This window comes from Momordica charantia (genome assembly GCF_013281855.1).
Source record: "Momordica charantia cultivar OHB3-1 chromosome 9 unlocalized genomic scaffold, Mcharantia_2.0 BLBB01000009.1, whole genome shotgun sequence".
Lineage (NCBI taxonomy): Eukaryota > Viridiplantae > Streptophyta > Magnoliopsida > Cucurbitales > Cucurbitaceae > Momordica > Momordica charantia.
Window position 1 is genome coordinate 6,186,051 of NW_028275167.1, and position 17,165 is coordinate 6,203,215.

At 32.9% G+C, this 17,165-nt stretch overlaps 3 protein-coding genes and 1 non-coding gene across 5 annotated transcripts in view; 1 reads left to right on the plus strand and 3 right to left on the minus strand.

Moving 5' to 3' along the window:
- Nucleotides 1–939: 939 nt before the first annotated feature.
- Nucleotides 940–5,583, minus strand: DECOY (decoy). 2 transcript variants are annotated; one of them, XM_022294599.2, is made up of 7 exons: nucleotides 5,468–5,583; nucleotides 5,118–5,270; nucleotides 4,716–4,781; nucleotides 3,496–3,570; nucleotides 2,164–2,293; nucleotides 1,965–2,087; nucleotides 940–1,347 (listed from the first exon to the last, which is right to left on the minus strand). In XM_022294599.2, the coding sequence occupies exons 2-7, from the start codon at nucleotides 5,267–5,269 to the stop codon at nucleotides 1,204–1,206; spliced, it is 690 nt and encodes a 229-aa protein (XP_022150291.1). In that variant the 5' UTR covers nucleotide 5,270; nucleotides 5,468–5,583; the 3' UTR covers nucleotides 940–1,203. The 2 variants fall into 2 exon arrangements, with proteins under 2 accessions (XP_022150291.1, XP_022150290.1); XM_022294598.2 differs by having other exon boundaries at nucleotides 5,372–5,523.
- A 2,535-nt stretch (nucleotides 5,584–8,118) lies between these two features.
- On the minus strand, nucleotides 8,119–8,200 carry TRNAS-UGA (transfer RNA serine (anticodon UGA)). The gene has a single exon. It is a non-coding gene; the product is annotated as a tRNA-Ser (tRNA).
- A 1,305-nt stretch (nucleotides 8,201–9,505) lies between these two features.
- LOC111018404 (methyl-CpG-binding domain-containing protein 4) lies at nucleotides 9,506–11,332 on the plus strand. The gene is made up of 2 exons (XM_022294462.2): nucleotides 9,506–9,696; nucleotides 10,581–11,332. The coding sequence occupies exons 1-2, from the start codon at nucleotides 9,586–9,588 to the stop codon at nucleotides 11,082–11,084; spliced, it is 615 nt and encodes a 204-aa protein (XP_022150154.1). The 5' UTR covers nucleotides 9,506–9,585; the 3' UTR covers nucleotides 11,085–11,332.
- A 755-nt stretch (nucleotides 11,333–12,087) lies between these two features.
- The window catches only part of LOC111018458 (piezo-type mechanosensitive ion channel component), a 32,955-nt gene continuing 27,877 nt past the window's right edge, over nucleotides 12,088–17,165 (minus strand). Inside the window, exons 16-21 of the mRNA XM_022294553.2 lie at nucleotides 16,088–16,483; nucleotides 15,604–15,762; nucleotides 14,401–14,910; nucleotides 13,740–13,884; nucleotides 13,512–13,656; nucleotides 12,088–12,620 (exon numbers count right to left, since the gene is read on the minus strand). Coding sequence (XP_022150245.1) covers nucleotides 12,485–12,620; nucleotides 13,512–13,656; nucleotides 13,740–13,884; nucleotides 14,401–14,910; nucleotides 15,604–15,762; nucleotides 16,088–16,483 — 1,491 coding nt within the window. The 3' untranslated portion in view covers nucleotides 12,088–12,484. The remainder of the gene's footprint in view (nucleotides 12,621–13,511; nucleotides 13,657–13,739; nucleotides 13,885–14,400; nucleotides 14,911–15,603; nucleotides 15,763–16,087; nucleotides 16,484–17,165) is intronic.

Below are 17,165 nucleotides of genomic sequence, written 5' to 3' on the forward strand. Positions count from 1 at the left end.
TTTTAACGAATATATTTTATGTTTTATTCCATAATCTTTTTTCGATTTAGTCATTATCGTCAGAAGAGTTTCAATTTAGTCTTCTATATTTTAATATTTTTTAATTTAATCTCTCGTCATTAGTGAATGTTAAAATTGATTAATTTCTATGACAAATTTTAACATTTACTAATGATGAGGGATCAAAGTGAAAAATGTTAAAACATAGAGACTAAATTGATTTTTTTTTTTAACGACAGGACTAAATTAAAAAAAAACACCCAGAACATTGAAAAATAAAACATATATTTAGTTTATATTTTTACATAACCATTTGATTAATATATTTTTGGAACAATCAATAACATAAATTGTTCATAAAATGAATTCTTATACATTATGAAAAAACGCACCTTCGGATGAAAAAAATTATTGGTGAGCTATGTTCATGTTTAATTTATATTTATGTTATCGTGCTTAAATTTTTGCAATCTAAGTATTATTTATTTCCTCGTGATGCACTATTTGACTGAGTAATTATCATTATCTTACCAAAAAGTCTATTTTAATCTGGAAACGTAGACATATTTAAGCAACACGTGAAATTATATGCTTTAAATAATTAATTTCTGTTGACATTTGTAAGAGAAATCTTAAAATTTGGTTTAGGTCCATTTTATAAATATTCCGTTGTTTATTTTTTGTTTTAAAAATTATGCTTGATTTATACCTCACCTTCTTTAAAATAAATTATTAAAAACTTTTTTTTAGTATATGATTAATGTACATTTGATAGGGTTATAGTGTAAGCTCTTGAATAGTGTAAATATTTTTGTTCCCCCATTCAGTAGTACCTTTCATATTATCAATAAAATATTTGTTTCTTACAAAAATAAAATAAAAAATACATAGCCAGTAAAAAGAGAGATTGATATATTCAAAATTTCGAGACGAGACAAATAACTGCTCTCTTTGGTTCGAGAAATCAAAATAAAAGGATCGAACCAGAATCTATAGCGATGAAATTGGTATCCTCATCCATTTTACATCAAAACAACAAACTAAGCCTCCAGCTTAAACTCTCGACAATTTCAATTTAGCTATCTCTTAATTTTAGCAATTATTGTAACAACACTAAATTCACTATGTCACTTACACACTAACCATGAATTTGGTGACTCAAACAGTCTCTATTGTGAGGCTTATACAATCAATCTACTTCCTTCAACTGATGATCATCTTCTTGAAAAATTCAGCTTGATCAGGAAAATACTCCATCACTTCATCCTTTGTAACCCATACAAAATCTTCACATTTCCCAATATTGAATTTATTGGTAGCAATCACTTGAGACTTAAAAAAGAATCGCTGGCAAAGAGTAGAGATTTCGTTTAAGTAGACGAGTAAACGAACCCATTATACTATACTTAATACATACATTTGGAGTATACATTCCATAACTAGTTAACTACCAATGCTTGAAACTATTGTATGATGTAAATTTGGTTAAATATATATTTTAGTCCATAATGATGGAGGTTTTTCTCAATCTAGTCCCTATTATTTAAAAAATTTCAAATCAGTCCCTTATGTTAACATTTTTTAATCCTACCCTCTCGTAGTAAATGTTTAAATTGAGTGATGTGATGAGAAACTTATATGCCTAAAAATTAAGAAGAGTAATTAGGCCATCTAAGAGAAGACAACTTCTAATTCCTCCAAATTAAAGAAGTCAGCAGAAATTTGACCTTTTTTATGCTTGGGGCCGAATTGATCATCTAAATTTATGCCAACTCACTATGTAATGTAAGCTTATCATCTACCAATTTTAATACTCACCAATGTCAAGGGTATGGTTGAAAAATGTTAAAACATAAGCAACTAAATTGAAAATTTTCAAACAATAGGGACTAAATAGAAAAAAACACTTAAATATTGGGACCAAAACATATATTTATCCTACAAATTTTTATTAGAAGACATACCTTTAAAGATGGAACTTGTGTAGTTTCTGTAGGTGGTACAACCATATGAGCCATCGGAGCATTTCCGACAAAATATGTATGAGAAAGGTCTCCAAGGATGGACTCTAAGGCAGACTCTGCACACTGCAAAACATCAAAAAGTTAGAAGGGTAATATAGATGAGAAAAAAAATTGAAGAATATTAGTAGCCAGCTCTTACTTTGCGTAGCGTCTCCTCGGTCTCGTAAACTTTTTCTGGAAAGTGCCAGACGGGTTTCTTATCAGGTGCCCCAATAGTGGTACCATAGAGAAGAAGATAGAGTCTTCGGTCAAGTGCTCTCCGCAGTGACCTAAAAGGAAAAAAGACAATTCAAATACTCAGAATTTACACTTTACTTTTGAGCTCATCTGTATTCTGTCAAACTAATGACTTGGATCAGATAGCCTAAAAACTAAGAGAACTTTAAATCAACATTGTTAAAAAAGGAGCATTTTTTTTTTTTTTTGTGAAGTAAACAATTTCATTGATGAATGAAATTACAAAAGTGGATCCATAGAAGGGAATTACATCAAGCTATTCCAACTAAACAAAATTGTAGAAAATCTATAGTTGTGAACGAAATTGCCTCTGTATTTTAGGAACAGCATCTAAAAACTCCAATTCTATAATAAGAAAGATGTTAATACAGTAACCAAGGAATATAATTCCAACATTAATTAAATATAAAATGATATCTGGTAACTCTCTAAGGAATCAAATGAATGGGATTTCTCGGGGATTAAACTCATACAGTCATACCGCCCAGTATCAGTGGTCATGAATCAAGCAGAACTGTGGTTTTAAAGTTGTAAGAGTACCGAAGAGAATAGTTGAAAGCATCTAAGATAATAGCATGCTCACGATATGGTATGCATGGCACCAACCAGAGTCGTGTTGTGAGCTATTTGGTTAAAAAAAAATGGTTGTATTGTATGTAAATCTGGACATAATTGCGACAAAAGATTGCAGGAAAGGAAAAAACTTGATGAACTAAAAGAAAGTTCTGTAGTCAAAGAATGGAATAATAATACTTATGGTACTCGAGAGATAGAAGCTGGAGAAACTGAACAAGAAGAGTAAACTAAACAAGGATATCGTCACAACGATGAATATTGTAAACTGTAAAGCATGCACAACAAAAAGAGCACATAGACTGCAATTTTTATTTCCACTAGAAAATTCTGCAGTCAAACAATAGAACAATAACTTCTTTTTTAATGAGAAATTGAGTTTTTCATTGAGAAAAATGAGAAGGCAAAAAACATATACAAGGGCATACAAGGAAAATCAGCCCTATGACAAGAGGCTCAACTAAAGAAAGGGACTACAACAAAATGGATGATCAAGAAGAGTAAACTAAATATGGATATCCTCACGACGAAGAATATTCTAAAGCATGAACAACAAAAGGAGCTCGTAGATTGCAATTTTATTTTCACTGAATAGTGATAGCATTCAAACTATAAATTCTATAATAATAATAATAATAATAATAATAAATAAACCGCATACTTCCTATCATTTGTTTTGTCAGCTTCAGTTATCCGTGGAGCTGGAACATAATCAATTTGGTAGTCACCTTTTCCCCTGTAATCAGTAGCTCAAGTCATACAAATTCCAAAACAAAGGAAAATTGTGCATCTGCATTAATGTAGTGTTTGTGCAATAAGCTCCATAAAATTAGCTAACTGAATATCGATGAAATTGCACCGGACAATCACTAATATTCAGGAAAAATAAATTACAAAGTTGGGCATTCTCCACCTGATAATTATGCAAGTGATCCAAAGAAATAAGAATTTGACCACCTAGAAACTACATTATATTAGGCTCACTACTATAAGGAACTGCTAAGATTCATCACCAAAAAGCTTCAACTTAGCAGCCTCCACAGAAGTCATAACCTTCTATAGTTTTTTGTTTTTTTTGACATCCGTGTGTCCGAGCGAGCTTGCGCGCACTTCGACTGGTTAACAAAGAAACTGGTAGAATATTAACTCTCAGGTAGGTGACCACCATGGTTTGAATCCAATCCCTCTAAGCCCTTTGCTATTTACACCGGCCTTGTTCACCACTACGTCATCCCATGATGGTTCATAATCTTTTATCCTATCCCATAAATAATCAGTCTCTTTAATTACTTCTGGCTACCATGTTATTATTTTAGTTTCACAAGCCACATTGAACTGGTAACCGTACCTAATATTTTTCAGCATTTACATTGGAACACTATTCAGTGATATAGAGCATCGGGATCAGATAAAACTTACTACAATAAAAAGGGAACCTTATAAACCTTACGACTCGTTGTAGTTAGAAACAGGACCAACCTTTCTCAATCAATACCGCAATGTCATCCTTTGGATATTAATTATTTAAATTACATTAGTAGGTAAGTTATCTACCCCACATCTTGTTCTTTACTTTCACAAAATTTCTTGTTCAAAGTTGAACTTACAACTGCTACCCTAGTACCCATGAAAACAATTGTCCGGTATCTTTAAGAATAAATAAGGCAAAATATGATAACTAATATAAAACTGCTAATGATTTAACCGTTGTGGATAATGATGTTTGATAAAATGAAATAATAGATTGAGAGAGGACACTTTCCGGAGCTCAGTGTTCTAAAATTAGCAGAACTAGAAGAGCTGAAAAAGATAAATGAAAAGAGTTCATGAACCAAAATCATATATTGGACACAGTCTCACGAAATGATAAATCATTTATACCTGGCATTAGCTTTATCTAGAAATTCATCAGGATATCTGCGTCGGTATTGCTGTTGCCACCTAAACCTGAGCGCAATCGAGGAGAAATATCAGAAAAGTGTTTTCACAGAGATATGCGAGCTTATAAAAGTTCAATACACCAATCACGTCGTTCGAATTCTAATTTCTGATTCCTTCCCGTTAATAATGTGCTCAAGTCAAGACGCAGTACGAGTTTCCTTCTTTCATTCTTTTCCATTTCCAACATTTCTCAGCGCTTTCCAAATTCTGATTACTCCCATTTCTAATGTGTATCAAGTATCAAGACGCAGTACCATTCTCCTTCGTTCATTCTTTTTTACCATTTTCCAACATTTCCCAGTCCTCAGGAGCCAAAATGAGAATTACAAGAAAACAACTTACTTAAACTCCTGAAATGCATAGACAACGGGATCAATCTTCGGAATCACGACTGGCAGCCTCTCGAACAGTACAGACGCAACAATTTTCTCGGAATTCGTCGAAAACCATCGACTCTTCACAAGCTGGCCGGCTAAATAAAACGATCTCTGCATTCTGAATTTCAGAGAATACACGAATCCATTAGTAATGATGGGGAGAAAACAATGATTCACAAAGCATAGAAGAAATTTGAGAGAGATGATACTAGAACTTGCATTGAAGCTCTAGACATAGCTCGAAACGATCTCGTTGAAGCATTCAGGAGCTACCATTGAAATGGTTTGCACAGAGAAAAAGCGCGAAAAGTTCACCTGAGAACGAGAGGGTGACCGTCGACGGCGAGGGCTGCGCTTTGGCAATCTGCTTCCGTTGTTGTGGTTCTTAACTGGGCCGCCGGAGGTTGCGTAAAATATGGGCCTGGGCTGATTTTGACCATTGGGCCTCTTTCGGAAGTGCCACAAATTTATTATTATTGCTCTTATTATTTTGAAATGGGTAAATGAATAAGATAAGAAAAGGTTAGGTGTTATAGAATTATGATTTTACAAATATAGCAATTTTAAAAAAATTTCGTATATTTACTTTGAAAGTAGAGAAAGATGTCATGTCAGCAAATAGCCAAATATATATAATTAATATATTTTAATGATTCCGTTAAATTTTTTTAAAGAATCACATTTTTTTTTTATATTCGTGAATATTCAGGTCAGACACCTATAGACTACATTTGGTTTCTAACTATGACTTATAGGATATTTATTATATACTATGGTAAAAAAAAAGTAACTGTCATAAAATTTCTTTTGTGGTGGCATGAATTTGGAATTCCAAACTCAAAATATAATCATTACACGTGACTAAGAATGGCCAACTGCACAAACCAAATATTTATATGGTCCGATTGATGACATGGAAATTAAATTATTTGAGTATTATGGAAGACTTTGAATTACAATAAACCTCCACTTCCATTAACAGTTCGTTGTGAGAGCGAGCATAATTCAGCGGTAATTGACATATATCTCCAATCATGAAGTTGTAAGTTGGAATTCCCTCCCCAACAACCAACATGTTATATTAAAAAAAACATATGAGTTCGTTTTTGAACCTATCTAATTTTCCAATAGTTCAAATTTTTGTCGGAAGGAAAATTATTTTTATCATACTTAACTCAATGAGTCAATGTGAACTTCACATTTTTATTTCTATAAAATTGAAATTATTTAGACTTTGGCTATCTACAAGCAGTTATAAAGATAATGAGAAATATTTTTGTGGGTATGGTTCTTTTAGTTATAATGTTATAATGTTTTTTAGTTGAATTTAAACATTTTATCCTCAAGTTTAAGCATTTTTGTGATCAAGCTCACGTATGTTTTCACGATTCAATCTGAACATTTTGTAGCTTGGATTTCAATTGTTTTGTTGGTTAAATTTTGTGTAATTTATTAGTCAATTTATGATTAACATTTTAATTTAGTTTAGATGATGAGATATTAATTTCATAATTATTTAAATTTATTATCCAACCGATAAAGCTTAAAGTTTTAAAATCAACTCAATATATATATTTTCTTTTAGATTTTTTTTAGTTTAGTAACATGAGGAGGTGAAGATTTGTATCTCTGACATTTTTGTCATAGAGATATGACTATTGAGATATTTCACGTTACCTATTTTCTTTTAAAATATAACCTCACAAATATGGGCATGAAAATATGAAGCTATGAAACTTCAATTTATTATAATAAGAGAATTGAATGCTTTAACAAGACCACGACCACATTTGAAACCTCCATTTGGCTAAGGGTATTACCTACCCTCAAACTTATCATAAGTCGACCTTCATACTTAGCCGCAAAACCACGTTTGAAACTTCCATTTGGCTGAAGGTCTCACCTACCCTCAAACTTATGCATCGGCCAACCTTTAGGACAACATGAGCAAACTGTCAGTTGAATATTCTGTTGGATCCCGAACTTATAAATAGAGCGCTCCATTCTCATATTTGGTTATCGTATTCTAGCTCAGTCTCCATATGTAGGTCGAACTTAAACTTACCTGAACATCGGAGTGTTTGCTTGTGATCTTGTATAGGTTTCTCCTCATTCAAGTGACACTCAAGCTTGTTTCGATCCCTGTTGTTGACCGATTTTGATCTTTGACCGATTTCATTACACAAACAATGACATTAAATGATTATTTTATTTGTAGTTGTATACCTAATATATCATTTGAAGAAAAATAGACTTTTGAGTTTCATATATCAATTAGTATGTATGTGTACGTGTCAAACTAAACCAATACTTAATGATATATTAGTTTATTGTTAATAAATTTTATACAGAAGGACCCAATTAGAAATTTTTAATATATTAAAGATAATCTATGAATTTAAAACATTAAGGACGATATTAATAATCAATACCATCTCATGTGTTGTATGTATCAATTTGAGTCATCTAAAATATTATGGTTTGATCTCGTATCTTCATTAAAAAACCTTAATTCATAAATGAATGTATTTAGAAAAATACTGACTATTGTGGAACTCCTATCGGCCGAATTTCAACATCCGAACCTCTTGTGGGTTTCAGACTGGGTGGATCTCCCAAGGGTATTATGAACATCAATACCATATCTGAATTCGAACGTATCGTTTTGAATTTGATGTCGATGGCGTGGCTGTGAACTAAATGCATAATAAACGAAGGAAAATAAATTAGAATTCAACTCTGTATTATCATTAATTAATTAAACAGACTAAACATATTTTAATTAAAATAAACTAAAACTCAGTTCTCTACTACTATTATGATTAGAAGGATAAAAAAGAGAAAAAAAAAGTCGTCGAATTATTATTGTTAATTCATTAAATCAGACTGCACAGATTTTAATTAAAATAAACTAAAACTCAGTTCTCTATTATTATTATTAAAGGAATTAAAAGAAAATAAAAAATCGTCGACAGCAGGGTTCGAACCTGCGCGGGCGAAGCCCAACAGATTTCAAGTCTGTCTCCTTAACCACTCGGACATATCGACTTCGTTGAAACAAAATCAAAATATTTATTTTATATTTTAATTGTTTCCACGTTAGATTTTTTTTTATATTAATATCATAATTTATTCATACATATATTAAGATAAAATTTTGTATTTGCCATTTTGTCGTTGGTTTTAAATCTGGTTTGGTTCCGATTAGATACTTCAACTTTCCTGTTTATTTATTTTTTTAGTACAAATTTCATTTTAGTTTCTGGAGTATTAGATAATTTATTTTAGATTAAAAAACACATTTGGTTCTTGTAATTTTACTAAAGTAACAATTTAGTTACTGAACTTTAACTTGTAACGATTTAGTCCCTATAGTTTAAAATTTGTAACAATTTAGTCTCTATCGTAAAATTTTTTATTAAATTAAGTATCAAATTTTATCATATAACAATTTAATATTTATAATTCATAAATATATTTGGTTCCTCTTTAGTTTATCAATCTATACATACAAAAAACTTAACAAAAAAAAAATTCACGATAAGGACTAAATCATTATCAATTTTAAATTACAAGGACAAAATTATTACATATTAAAGTTGAATTACTAAATTGTTACCAATTTGAAAGTACCGGAACTAAATCGTTACAAACTAAAGTTTAGGGACTAAATTGTTATTTTCAAGGACTAAAAGAATTTTAATTCCAATAACTTTACATAAAAGTTTATTTTATTTATCATCAGTAATTTTATATTACAAAGGTTCAATATTTGTGGGTTCAAATGTTTATTTGTAAGTATGTACGTGTGTGTATATATATATCATTAATATGTCTCTAAGCTTTAACGTCTCTAAGCTTTGAATTTTGTGTTTGTTAATTATAAAATTAAAAATTTAGGTAATAAATTTGAATTATTAAATATTTTTTAAAAGATTGAGTTAAAATCATATTTTGGTCATTATGGTCATTAGTTCTATTTCGATCTTTTGAACCTTTAGAATATTTATTTTAGTCCTAATTTTTAAAAAATACTCATCTCAATTTTACTACATTTATTCAAGTGTTAATAACCAATGACATAACTTTGAATATTTGTGTCAATAAGTTTCTACATATTCTTGAAATTTTCACTTTTATATCCCAAACTTTTTAAAATTAATAAATCTATTAAGTATAAACTGAAATTTATGTCTAAATTTTAAATATTGTTTAATAAATTCATAAAATTAAGAAAAAAAAACACGAACCAAAGATAAAAAGAAATAAAATAGCTAGATTTTAGATGCAAAGGACAAAAATAAATTTAAAAGTTGAGTAACGAAGACTGAAATTTTAACTAAAATGCATTAATTGAAATAACTAAGACCTAACTTTTACGCAAAATTTTGGGAGTTTGAGCACATGAAAACATAGAAAACTAGCGATTCTTGATGCAACTCGCATCAAAATCCGCTCCGCAGGTGGAGATCGGAGATCGTAGCAGAAAGAGAGAATCGTCCGGAGAGATGGCCGGCGCCAGGCCTCCCAGAAAGCCGGTGAAGGTGCGGCCGAATCCCTTTTCTCTTGCTCCGATTTTTTCTGTATATCCTATTTAATTTCCCTTCCGATCGGATTCAGTTTTCTTCCGTTAGAAAGTGTTAAGCGAACAAAGAAATTAATATACTGTATAAACGGTGTATGCTTGAGCCTGGACAGTTAGTTAATTTGCAGTTTAAGGTAGCTCTTTCATCCTTCTTATGGAGTCTTTAGAGTTTACCTTAGTTCGAGCTTATTTCTGATTCTCTTTAATGCTGCCCTCGAATTCTGAAGTTCCGAGTGGGAAACCCTAAGCCCTAAACAGAGAGCTGCTTGTAGCTGGTACACCTTCATTCCAGTCGTATAGGAAGGATTATGGAGGAATATGCGGAGTTGTTCTTTAGAATATTACATCCTAGATAAGGAGATTAGAATATCTTCAAAACCTATTCTTCTGTGCTGAGTTATACCTGGGTTGATAGAATACATCGATTTACAAAACTTGATTAGTTTCTAAGTCCATCACCATGAGAATTAGTGCTCCTTTACATCAATACGCAGCAATTCAAACATAATTTCCAGAGATTCATCAAGTTTGTTCAAACAAGAGGTGGGGTGGGAATTCAAACCTCTTGTGTTTAGAAGAGGTCTAAAATGCCTAAATAGTTGAGCTAAGTTTAGATTGCCTCACGTGTTAAAATATTTGTTTACAATGGGATTGAGGAAGTTATTTTGATATTCAGCTGTTCCAGGAGACTCGATTTTATTCAGTTAGTTTTTTATTACATGCTTTACACAGGGTTTTTCTCTGTTTCATCTTAGAATATATAGTGAATTTTATTGTAGAACCCTTTACTTGCAATAGGAAAACTAAGGTGTGGGCTAAGGTGCTATTGGTTTCTCTTTGCAGTCAAAAAGGCTGCCGGTAGATCTATATGCTGCACAATGTGAGGAATGCTTCAAGTGGAGGTTGATAAGTACCCAAGAGGAGTATGAGGATATTAGAAGTAAACTGATAGAAGAACCCTTTACTTGCAATAGGAAAACTGATACTTCTTGTGAGGACGCGTCCGATATCGACTATGATGCAACTCGAACTTGGGTGATCGACAAACCTAACATCCCAAAGACCCCAGAAGGTTTCAAGAGACGTCTGGTGCTAAGAAAGGATTTCTCTAAATTTGATGCTTACTATATCACACCGACTGGGAAGACGGTGAGATCCTCTACCGAGATGCTATCCTTCATAGAAGCAAATCCAAAATACAAGGATATACCTCTTTCAAAGTTCAGTTTTGCAGTCCCAAAAGTAATGGAAGAAACTGTACCTGAAAGCATCTTAAGAGAGGATTTAAGTAGCAGTAGTGCCAAAAGAATTAAAAAGGTTAAGGATAAATCTGCCCATACTGACTGAAGATCAGACACGGCTCCTTGCAGTATTCAAGTTTCTGTACTTTGGAAAACCAATTGATGAAGGATTATGCTGCTGTTAATCTGAACTCTTGTGGATGGTTCTATTTTGCCTTAAGATGTAGGGTGATAATTCTTCTATTGTACCATCTTTTTGTTCACTACTAAGAACAATTGTAAAATATATGTATCATATGGCCATAGTTTTTAAGACATGAGAAGACCCTTTGATTTAGGGTGAGTTTGGTATTATTTTTAGGTGTTGAAAAGTATTGTACTTTATAAAATTTTCAGTGTTCAATTAGATAATTAAAAGTGGTTTAAAAAATTTTAACACCAGTTAAAATGTTTAGTTAGTACTTCTTCTAAAAGCACTTATTTCGAGAGTCATTTCAGACTTAAATTTAATGTTAAGGATTCTTCTGTACCCATTACTGAGTGTTTTGCATCTATCTGTAGAACCTATTTTCATATGAACTTGTGTTCTTGCATTTAAGCTTGCAGATATTGATATGAGAACGCAAGAGAGATCTCCATTAGATTCTCGGGTTGTTTAACACGATATTGATTCCAAATTGAACTGTTATAATATGATGTTATCAAGCAGTTTTCGATTCTCTAATCTTCATCCAAATGCTAATGGAACTGAACAAGGTTGAATCAGACTGAATTGGAGCAACCATTTCTCAGCCCTCCTGCAACTAAAGGATCTATAAATCAAACACAAGGCATGAAAGAAGTTGCTGATAAATGATTAACTTCAGATAGAAAATTTTCCGTACTACCAATGAAAATTAATGATAGGAGTAGATTCTATGATAGAATTTTTCCTAGTAAATATACATAGAGTGGTCAATTTGCAGAATGAGATGCCTTTTTAACAATCTTGATAAACCCGTTAAGAATTAATCAAAAGAGGTCGATTTCGATTATGACGTAAGTTGGATGAACAATCCCCACTAGTTCCTTACCATGTATAAAAGAGGCAATGACTATAGAGAACATAATTCATGAAATATGCATCAAATTAGAGAAACTGGCTCTTTTAGTTGGGTAAATTCAACATATAAACTACATAAAAGAAAAAGTGAAAAATCCCTCTACGGCTGCATTTACTTGTAGAATTAATAGAAAGCCAAAGCCTGATCCCTCTATTTTTTAAGCTAAAAAACTTCTGCTTTAGAATAACCAGAAACAGAGCTGTCATCTATAAATATCAAAGTTCTTGAACAATCCACAGTTCATTTCCTTTTTCTTGGTAGCAACAGATCCTACAAAAACATTAGCAAGTTCTAGAGAACACGATCACGAGGTTGGCTTTCGCTATAACTGGTGTTAGTCGTATTTGTATGTAGCCTCTGCGATAATGACGATCTAGGTGTCTGGCAACTTAAAGTTTGCAGTCTAATCTATTTTTGTGTATTCAAGAAGCATGTGAGGGGACCTGTAGATTTTCACAAGTGTCCAGTATAAGACTTCTTCAACTCCAAGCTCTCCCTCAGCTCTTGCAGCATATATGTCTTCACAAATAGCAATCAACCTATAAAACAAGATTACAACTCAGAAGTAATTCATATAAGACTTCCAAGAAGTTAAAGTAAAGAACACTACACAATTTTAGCCTTGATGTCTATAGTGTTTGAGCTTTCTAATTCTTTTGAAGTTCTAGTTTTCTTCGTATTGGTTTTTCTAGATCAAGTCCCTGCCAACCCCCAAGGACAGCTCTATTGGCAAGGGCATCGGGTCTTGTGGTATCACCTACCACGAGGTCTTGTTTTCCAACCTTCTAGTGAGCTTAATACTGAAAACCCTTATAGTCTCTCGAGTTCAGGCCTTGGAGCAGGTGCGGGTTTCCATCGTTATAGAGAAAAAAAGCTAAATAGCTTCAATTCCAAGTCATTCGGGAAAAAAAAAGATAAAGTCTCTGTCGTTGCATAATATTGAAATTCATTGACAAAATGATGATGGTGCATTAAATATATTTTATATTGGTTGGGTTGGAAATACCCTCTATTTTGATTTTTTGAGGAAGTGATGTGCTTAACAATAAAATTGAAAACCTACCAACTTCACATGACAAACTACATTCGTAGTAAATTACTCCAATTGAAATGACTTTTATAGTAGAAAATAGACCCATAAAAAATGTTACATTGACAACCACATTATATATATTATATATCTCCAAACTTTTAAAACACTAAATATGAAACTAAAAAAGGACAAACTTGTGGGACTAAATTATATATTTAGCCTTCTATTTTACGGAAGGTAGAGATTATTCATTTCTATATAAAAACTTTTGTAGCAACTCATCGCCATGAAATATCCTAAAACGCACTAAAACTTACTTCAGGGGTTATAATATTTGTCAATCAAAACTATCGTAAAAGTAGAGAAAAGACTGCAAAAATGAATTTTGTTACATTACCTGTCACAAGAAGGAAGATTCTCATAGGGAATCCTCATTCTCAAGTCAGAGCATTGAAGTCTTATAAAACGGCCAACTGCTAGAACAAAGGTTATGTAAAGACCCCAGATGCTGAACTTGCTGAGAGTGTCCCCCAGAATGCCCTCTGAAAAGAGATGTTATGGTTAGTAATAAGATTTCAAAACTTTGTTCTCATTAATCAACTTTATCATATGATTTCGGACTTACGGGGTGGTATTTCCTCAGAGATTACAAAGGCCACTGGTCCGGTGAAACTCCCACACTCGCTGATGTTTATCGGCTGGATGTCATGGAAGGACCACCACTTGTAATTTGCACGGTTCAAGATGAGATCAGCAGTGACATAACTGTCCTGTAAATGATCGTTGGACCCGTTGTTTGAATAAAATCTCACACAAAGCATAGATCAGTAAATTGCACTATGAGTTCTCATTCTTCTCTCTATTCGATTCACGATTTTCCAAAGATGCAATTTAGCCTTTGAGTTTTGTCAAAGTCCTGTATTTAGTCCCCAAGTTTTTTAGTGTACAGTTTAGCCCCTAAGTTTTCCGCGTTGCAAAATAGTTTCATTTAGTTCCAGCCATTACTTTTCCTTTAGCTATAAGAATGAATAACCAACTGAACGTTTTTTTTTAATTAATTATGATGCTGACATGGTGTAAAAATATTGAATCATTTTTAAAAAAATCAAATCAACTACATGTTATATAGCTAGAGGAAAAATAACAAAGGGACTGAATAGAACTATTTCACAAAACAAAATTGCACGTTTTGAAAATTCATAGGCTAAAAGTGTAATTTATTTGGTTGTTATGCATGGTAAAGAATCTCATTGACAAAATTATTAGCTAGTGGCTGTAGGGAGTACCTCTTGTTCCATAGGTCTAACATCACCGGAGCCCGTAACCCGGAAGTATCTCTGATAAACATTTTTTATCCGAAAGCTGTTCCTTGAGCCATTAAGAACTTTCTGGACATCTGATTGCTCGGGGAGATCCGGAGCTTCAACGGTTCGGTCATATCGTACAACTTCCTTCCCTTTCGGTCTCTCCCTGGTGAGTACCCAAGTGAAATCGATGCTTATATCTTGTTTCCAGTCAAGGGAATGAATGAACCTGGACTGAACCACACCGGGGACAAGCCACAGGACACTGGCATCAGCTTGACAACAGATTAACTGAATATCATTCTTGTTATATGGACTCAAATACCCTCCAGGATCAAGAACCATATTTGAATTCAACTTGTCCCATGAGATTTTTTCACATAGAGTGGTTTGGTAGAGTGTTAATCTTCCTGAACTTGTCTTGATATCCACTTGGCAACTGGCATCTTTGATTGGGTTTGCAACATTTGTTGGGTTGCCACTACTATACATCTGTAACAAAAAAAATAGTTTCAATTTTTAGCACCATTCACTATTATTTTGGCAAGTGAGGACTTTTTTGTGGAAACATACAGGTGCTGATGCAGAAGTATTCGGTGTTTTGAAATACCCGCCAGCGCCAAGCAGGCTTTTCTAGGGCGAGGTTTCTCTTTCCTAAAGAGAGTGTGGAATATCCTTCTTTTCTCTGATTAATCTCTTATGTGTTCTAGTTTCTTTAAGTTTTTCATTATCTTATTATTCACGGGGCTATATTTTTATAGAATCGTATTAGTACGCAAGAAGATGATAGGAACCAAATAGCTCAAATAGATTGAAAGATAAAAGGATAAAAAGATTGCACAAGGGGCACGTAAAAAGACAGTCCAAACAAGAGGAGCCAATCTAGACAAAGGAGCTCCAATCTAACAAAATAAAGCCTAACGGATCATTACAAAAATCTATAACTACCAAGGCCCAAAGAGAAACATGAAATCTAATGATAACCAGTATATCGAGGTCCACTCCTTCCACCCATCATATTCACAAGGTCCTAATATATATATATATATATTTTTTTTTTTTTCTCTCTTTTTTCTTTTGAGGGGAAACATGAATTTCGTTGATGAATTTGGGTCCTGAAAAATTTATAAATATCACTGGATAGCAATTTGGGCAGACAAAAATTTATGCTCTGAAGTTCCTTACCAGCATTGGAGTCCAGATAACACAGATTAATATGAAGAACAGGCATATTCCGTTGCAACATTTGGTCATTACAGTTTGCTTCTCTCCCTGTTTGTGCTGAGATCTATTTAATACTGCATCACATTTGACAAGGTACAAACTTGCATTTATGTCCTCCAGCTGAGAGATAAAAATAATCCATATATTAATTTTAACTCTGACATTTCAGAGCACAGAGTGTGGTAAGAAAATATACGAGAAAACATAAAACTATCTCGAGGATACATCTAACTGGTTAAATTTCAATGAGAACGACATATCATGAATTGTAGAACCTTTGTTTCACATAAATTACCGCAGCCTTCATAGAAAACTTATGATTATGCTCACTTGAAACTTAATTGTAGTAGAAATATTCCTGTATAACCTATAAGATTAAGAACTCTACAAGGGAAAATTACATTCTTTTGGTTAAATGATATGTTTCGAACAATGGGATACTTACCTTTAGCCAGTCGTACATGGTCAGAGATGTTGTTGTGCATGACCAGTCGAGCACACATCGCAATTCATACAAGAAGGGAAGAGCCCGGTAAAGCCTGTACCCTAAATAGTTGATTCTTGAAACTTCGCTTGTCAAAAATTGCCGATACAATGTGCTTTTGTGTGGGAGACCGTATCGAATTTGTATAGCCTGCAGTGCTAAAGATACTGCCTTTGCAAGAAATATAGCACGGAGTGCCAACTCTCCTGTCTGCTGATTGGAAGGCTCCATTTGCCATGCATACTTCGTTACCGCATAAGTAAAGAGAACGAGGTTGAAAAGGTAAAAGATCACTTTACCAGTGGCAAACGAGCAAAGGTATATACATCGATCGAGCACAATCAAGAAGAATATTATCTGCAGGCACAGAGAATGTTTAGTTAAGAGTAGGCAAATGATATGTCCAAGCTAAGTGGCTGTTGTAAAACTTTAAATTTTGAGTTCAGAAAAGTATTACATGTAATTTGGCAATTTCATGCACAAATGGTGTAGTAATTTAATTACGCTGCTTGGGAAAATAACTCTGCAAGTGACTTCAAGTATAGATCTTCTAACTATAAACCCATTATGGTGCAGATCATGCAATAATTGATCTAGTAGAACAATGTGTTAAAAAAGAAGTTAGAACTGTTACTGATCACATGGATGCAAATCTCAGCAGGACTTCAATCATCAAAGCAACCCAGCAACATTCCACCAGTAAGCTTATTGCATGCTTAGAATATACATACTAACTACCAGATAAGGGGAGCTTATACATTAAATTATGTATCTTCAAATGAACAAAATTCTGGAACCGTCTTCGAACTACCGATTTCACTAATGCTTATGTAGCACTATTGTTATTCTTTTTAATATCAGTTCACGCCAGTTTACACACACCAATCTCACAAGACATTTGATTACAAAGACATCATCGTAAGATTTTATATCTAACATATATATTAGTATATTTTATATTCTTGTATTAATATTAATTTGTCATTTACCTTCTCCTTATAGGATTAAGTCAACCTTGTATATTTGTCTATATATATAG

Excerpts from the sequence above, each read along its gene's own strand:
- LOC111018404 (XM_022294462.2), top strand. The coding sequence starts at position 9,586 with ATGCAACTCGCATCAAAATCCGCTCCGCAGGTGGAGATCGGAGATCGT. Across the intron at positions 9,697-10,580 it reads CTCCCAGAAAGCCGGTGAAG|TCAAAAAGGCTGCCGGTAGA; the intron begins GTGCGGCCGAAT and ends TTCTCTTTGCAG.
- DECOY (XM_022294598.2), bottom strand. Across the intron at positions 2,294-3,495 it reads GACAAAACAAATGATAGGAA|GTCACTGCGGAGAGCACTTG; the intron begins GTATGCGGTTTA and ends TTTTCCTTTTAG. Across the intron at positions 1,348-1,964 it reads CACAAGTTCCATCTTTAAAG|CGATTCTTTTTTAAGTCTCA; the intron begins GTATGTCTTCTA and ends ACTCTTTGCCAG.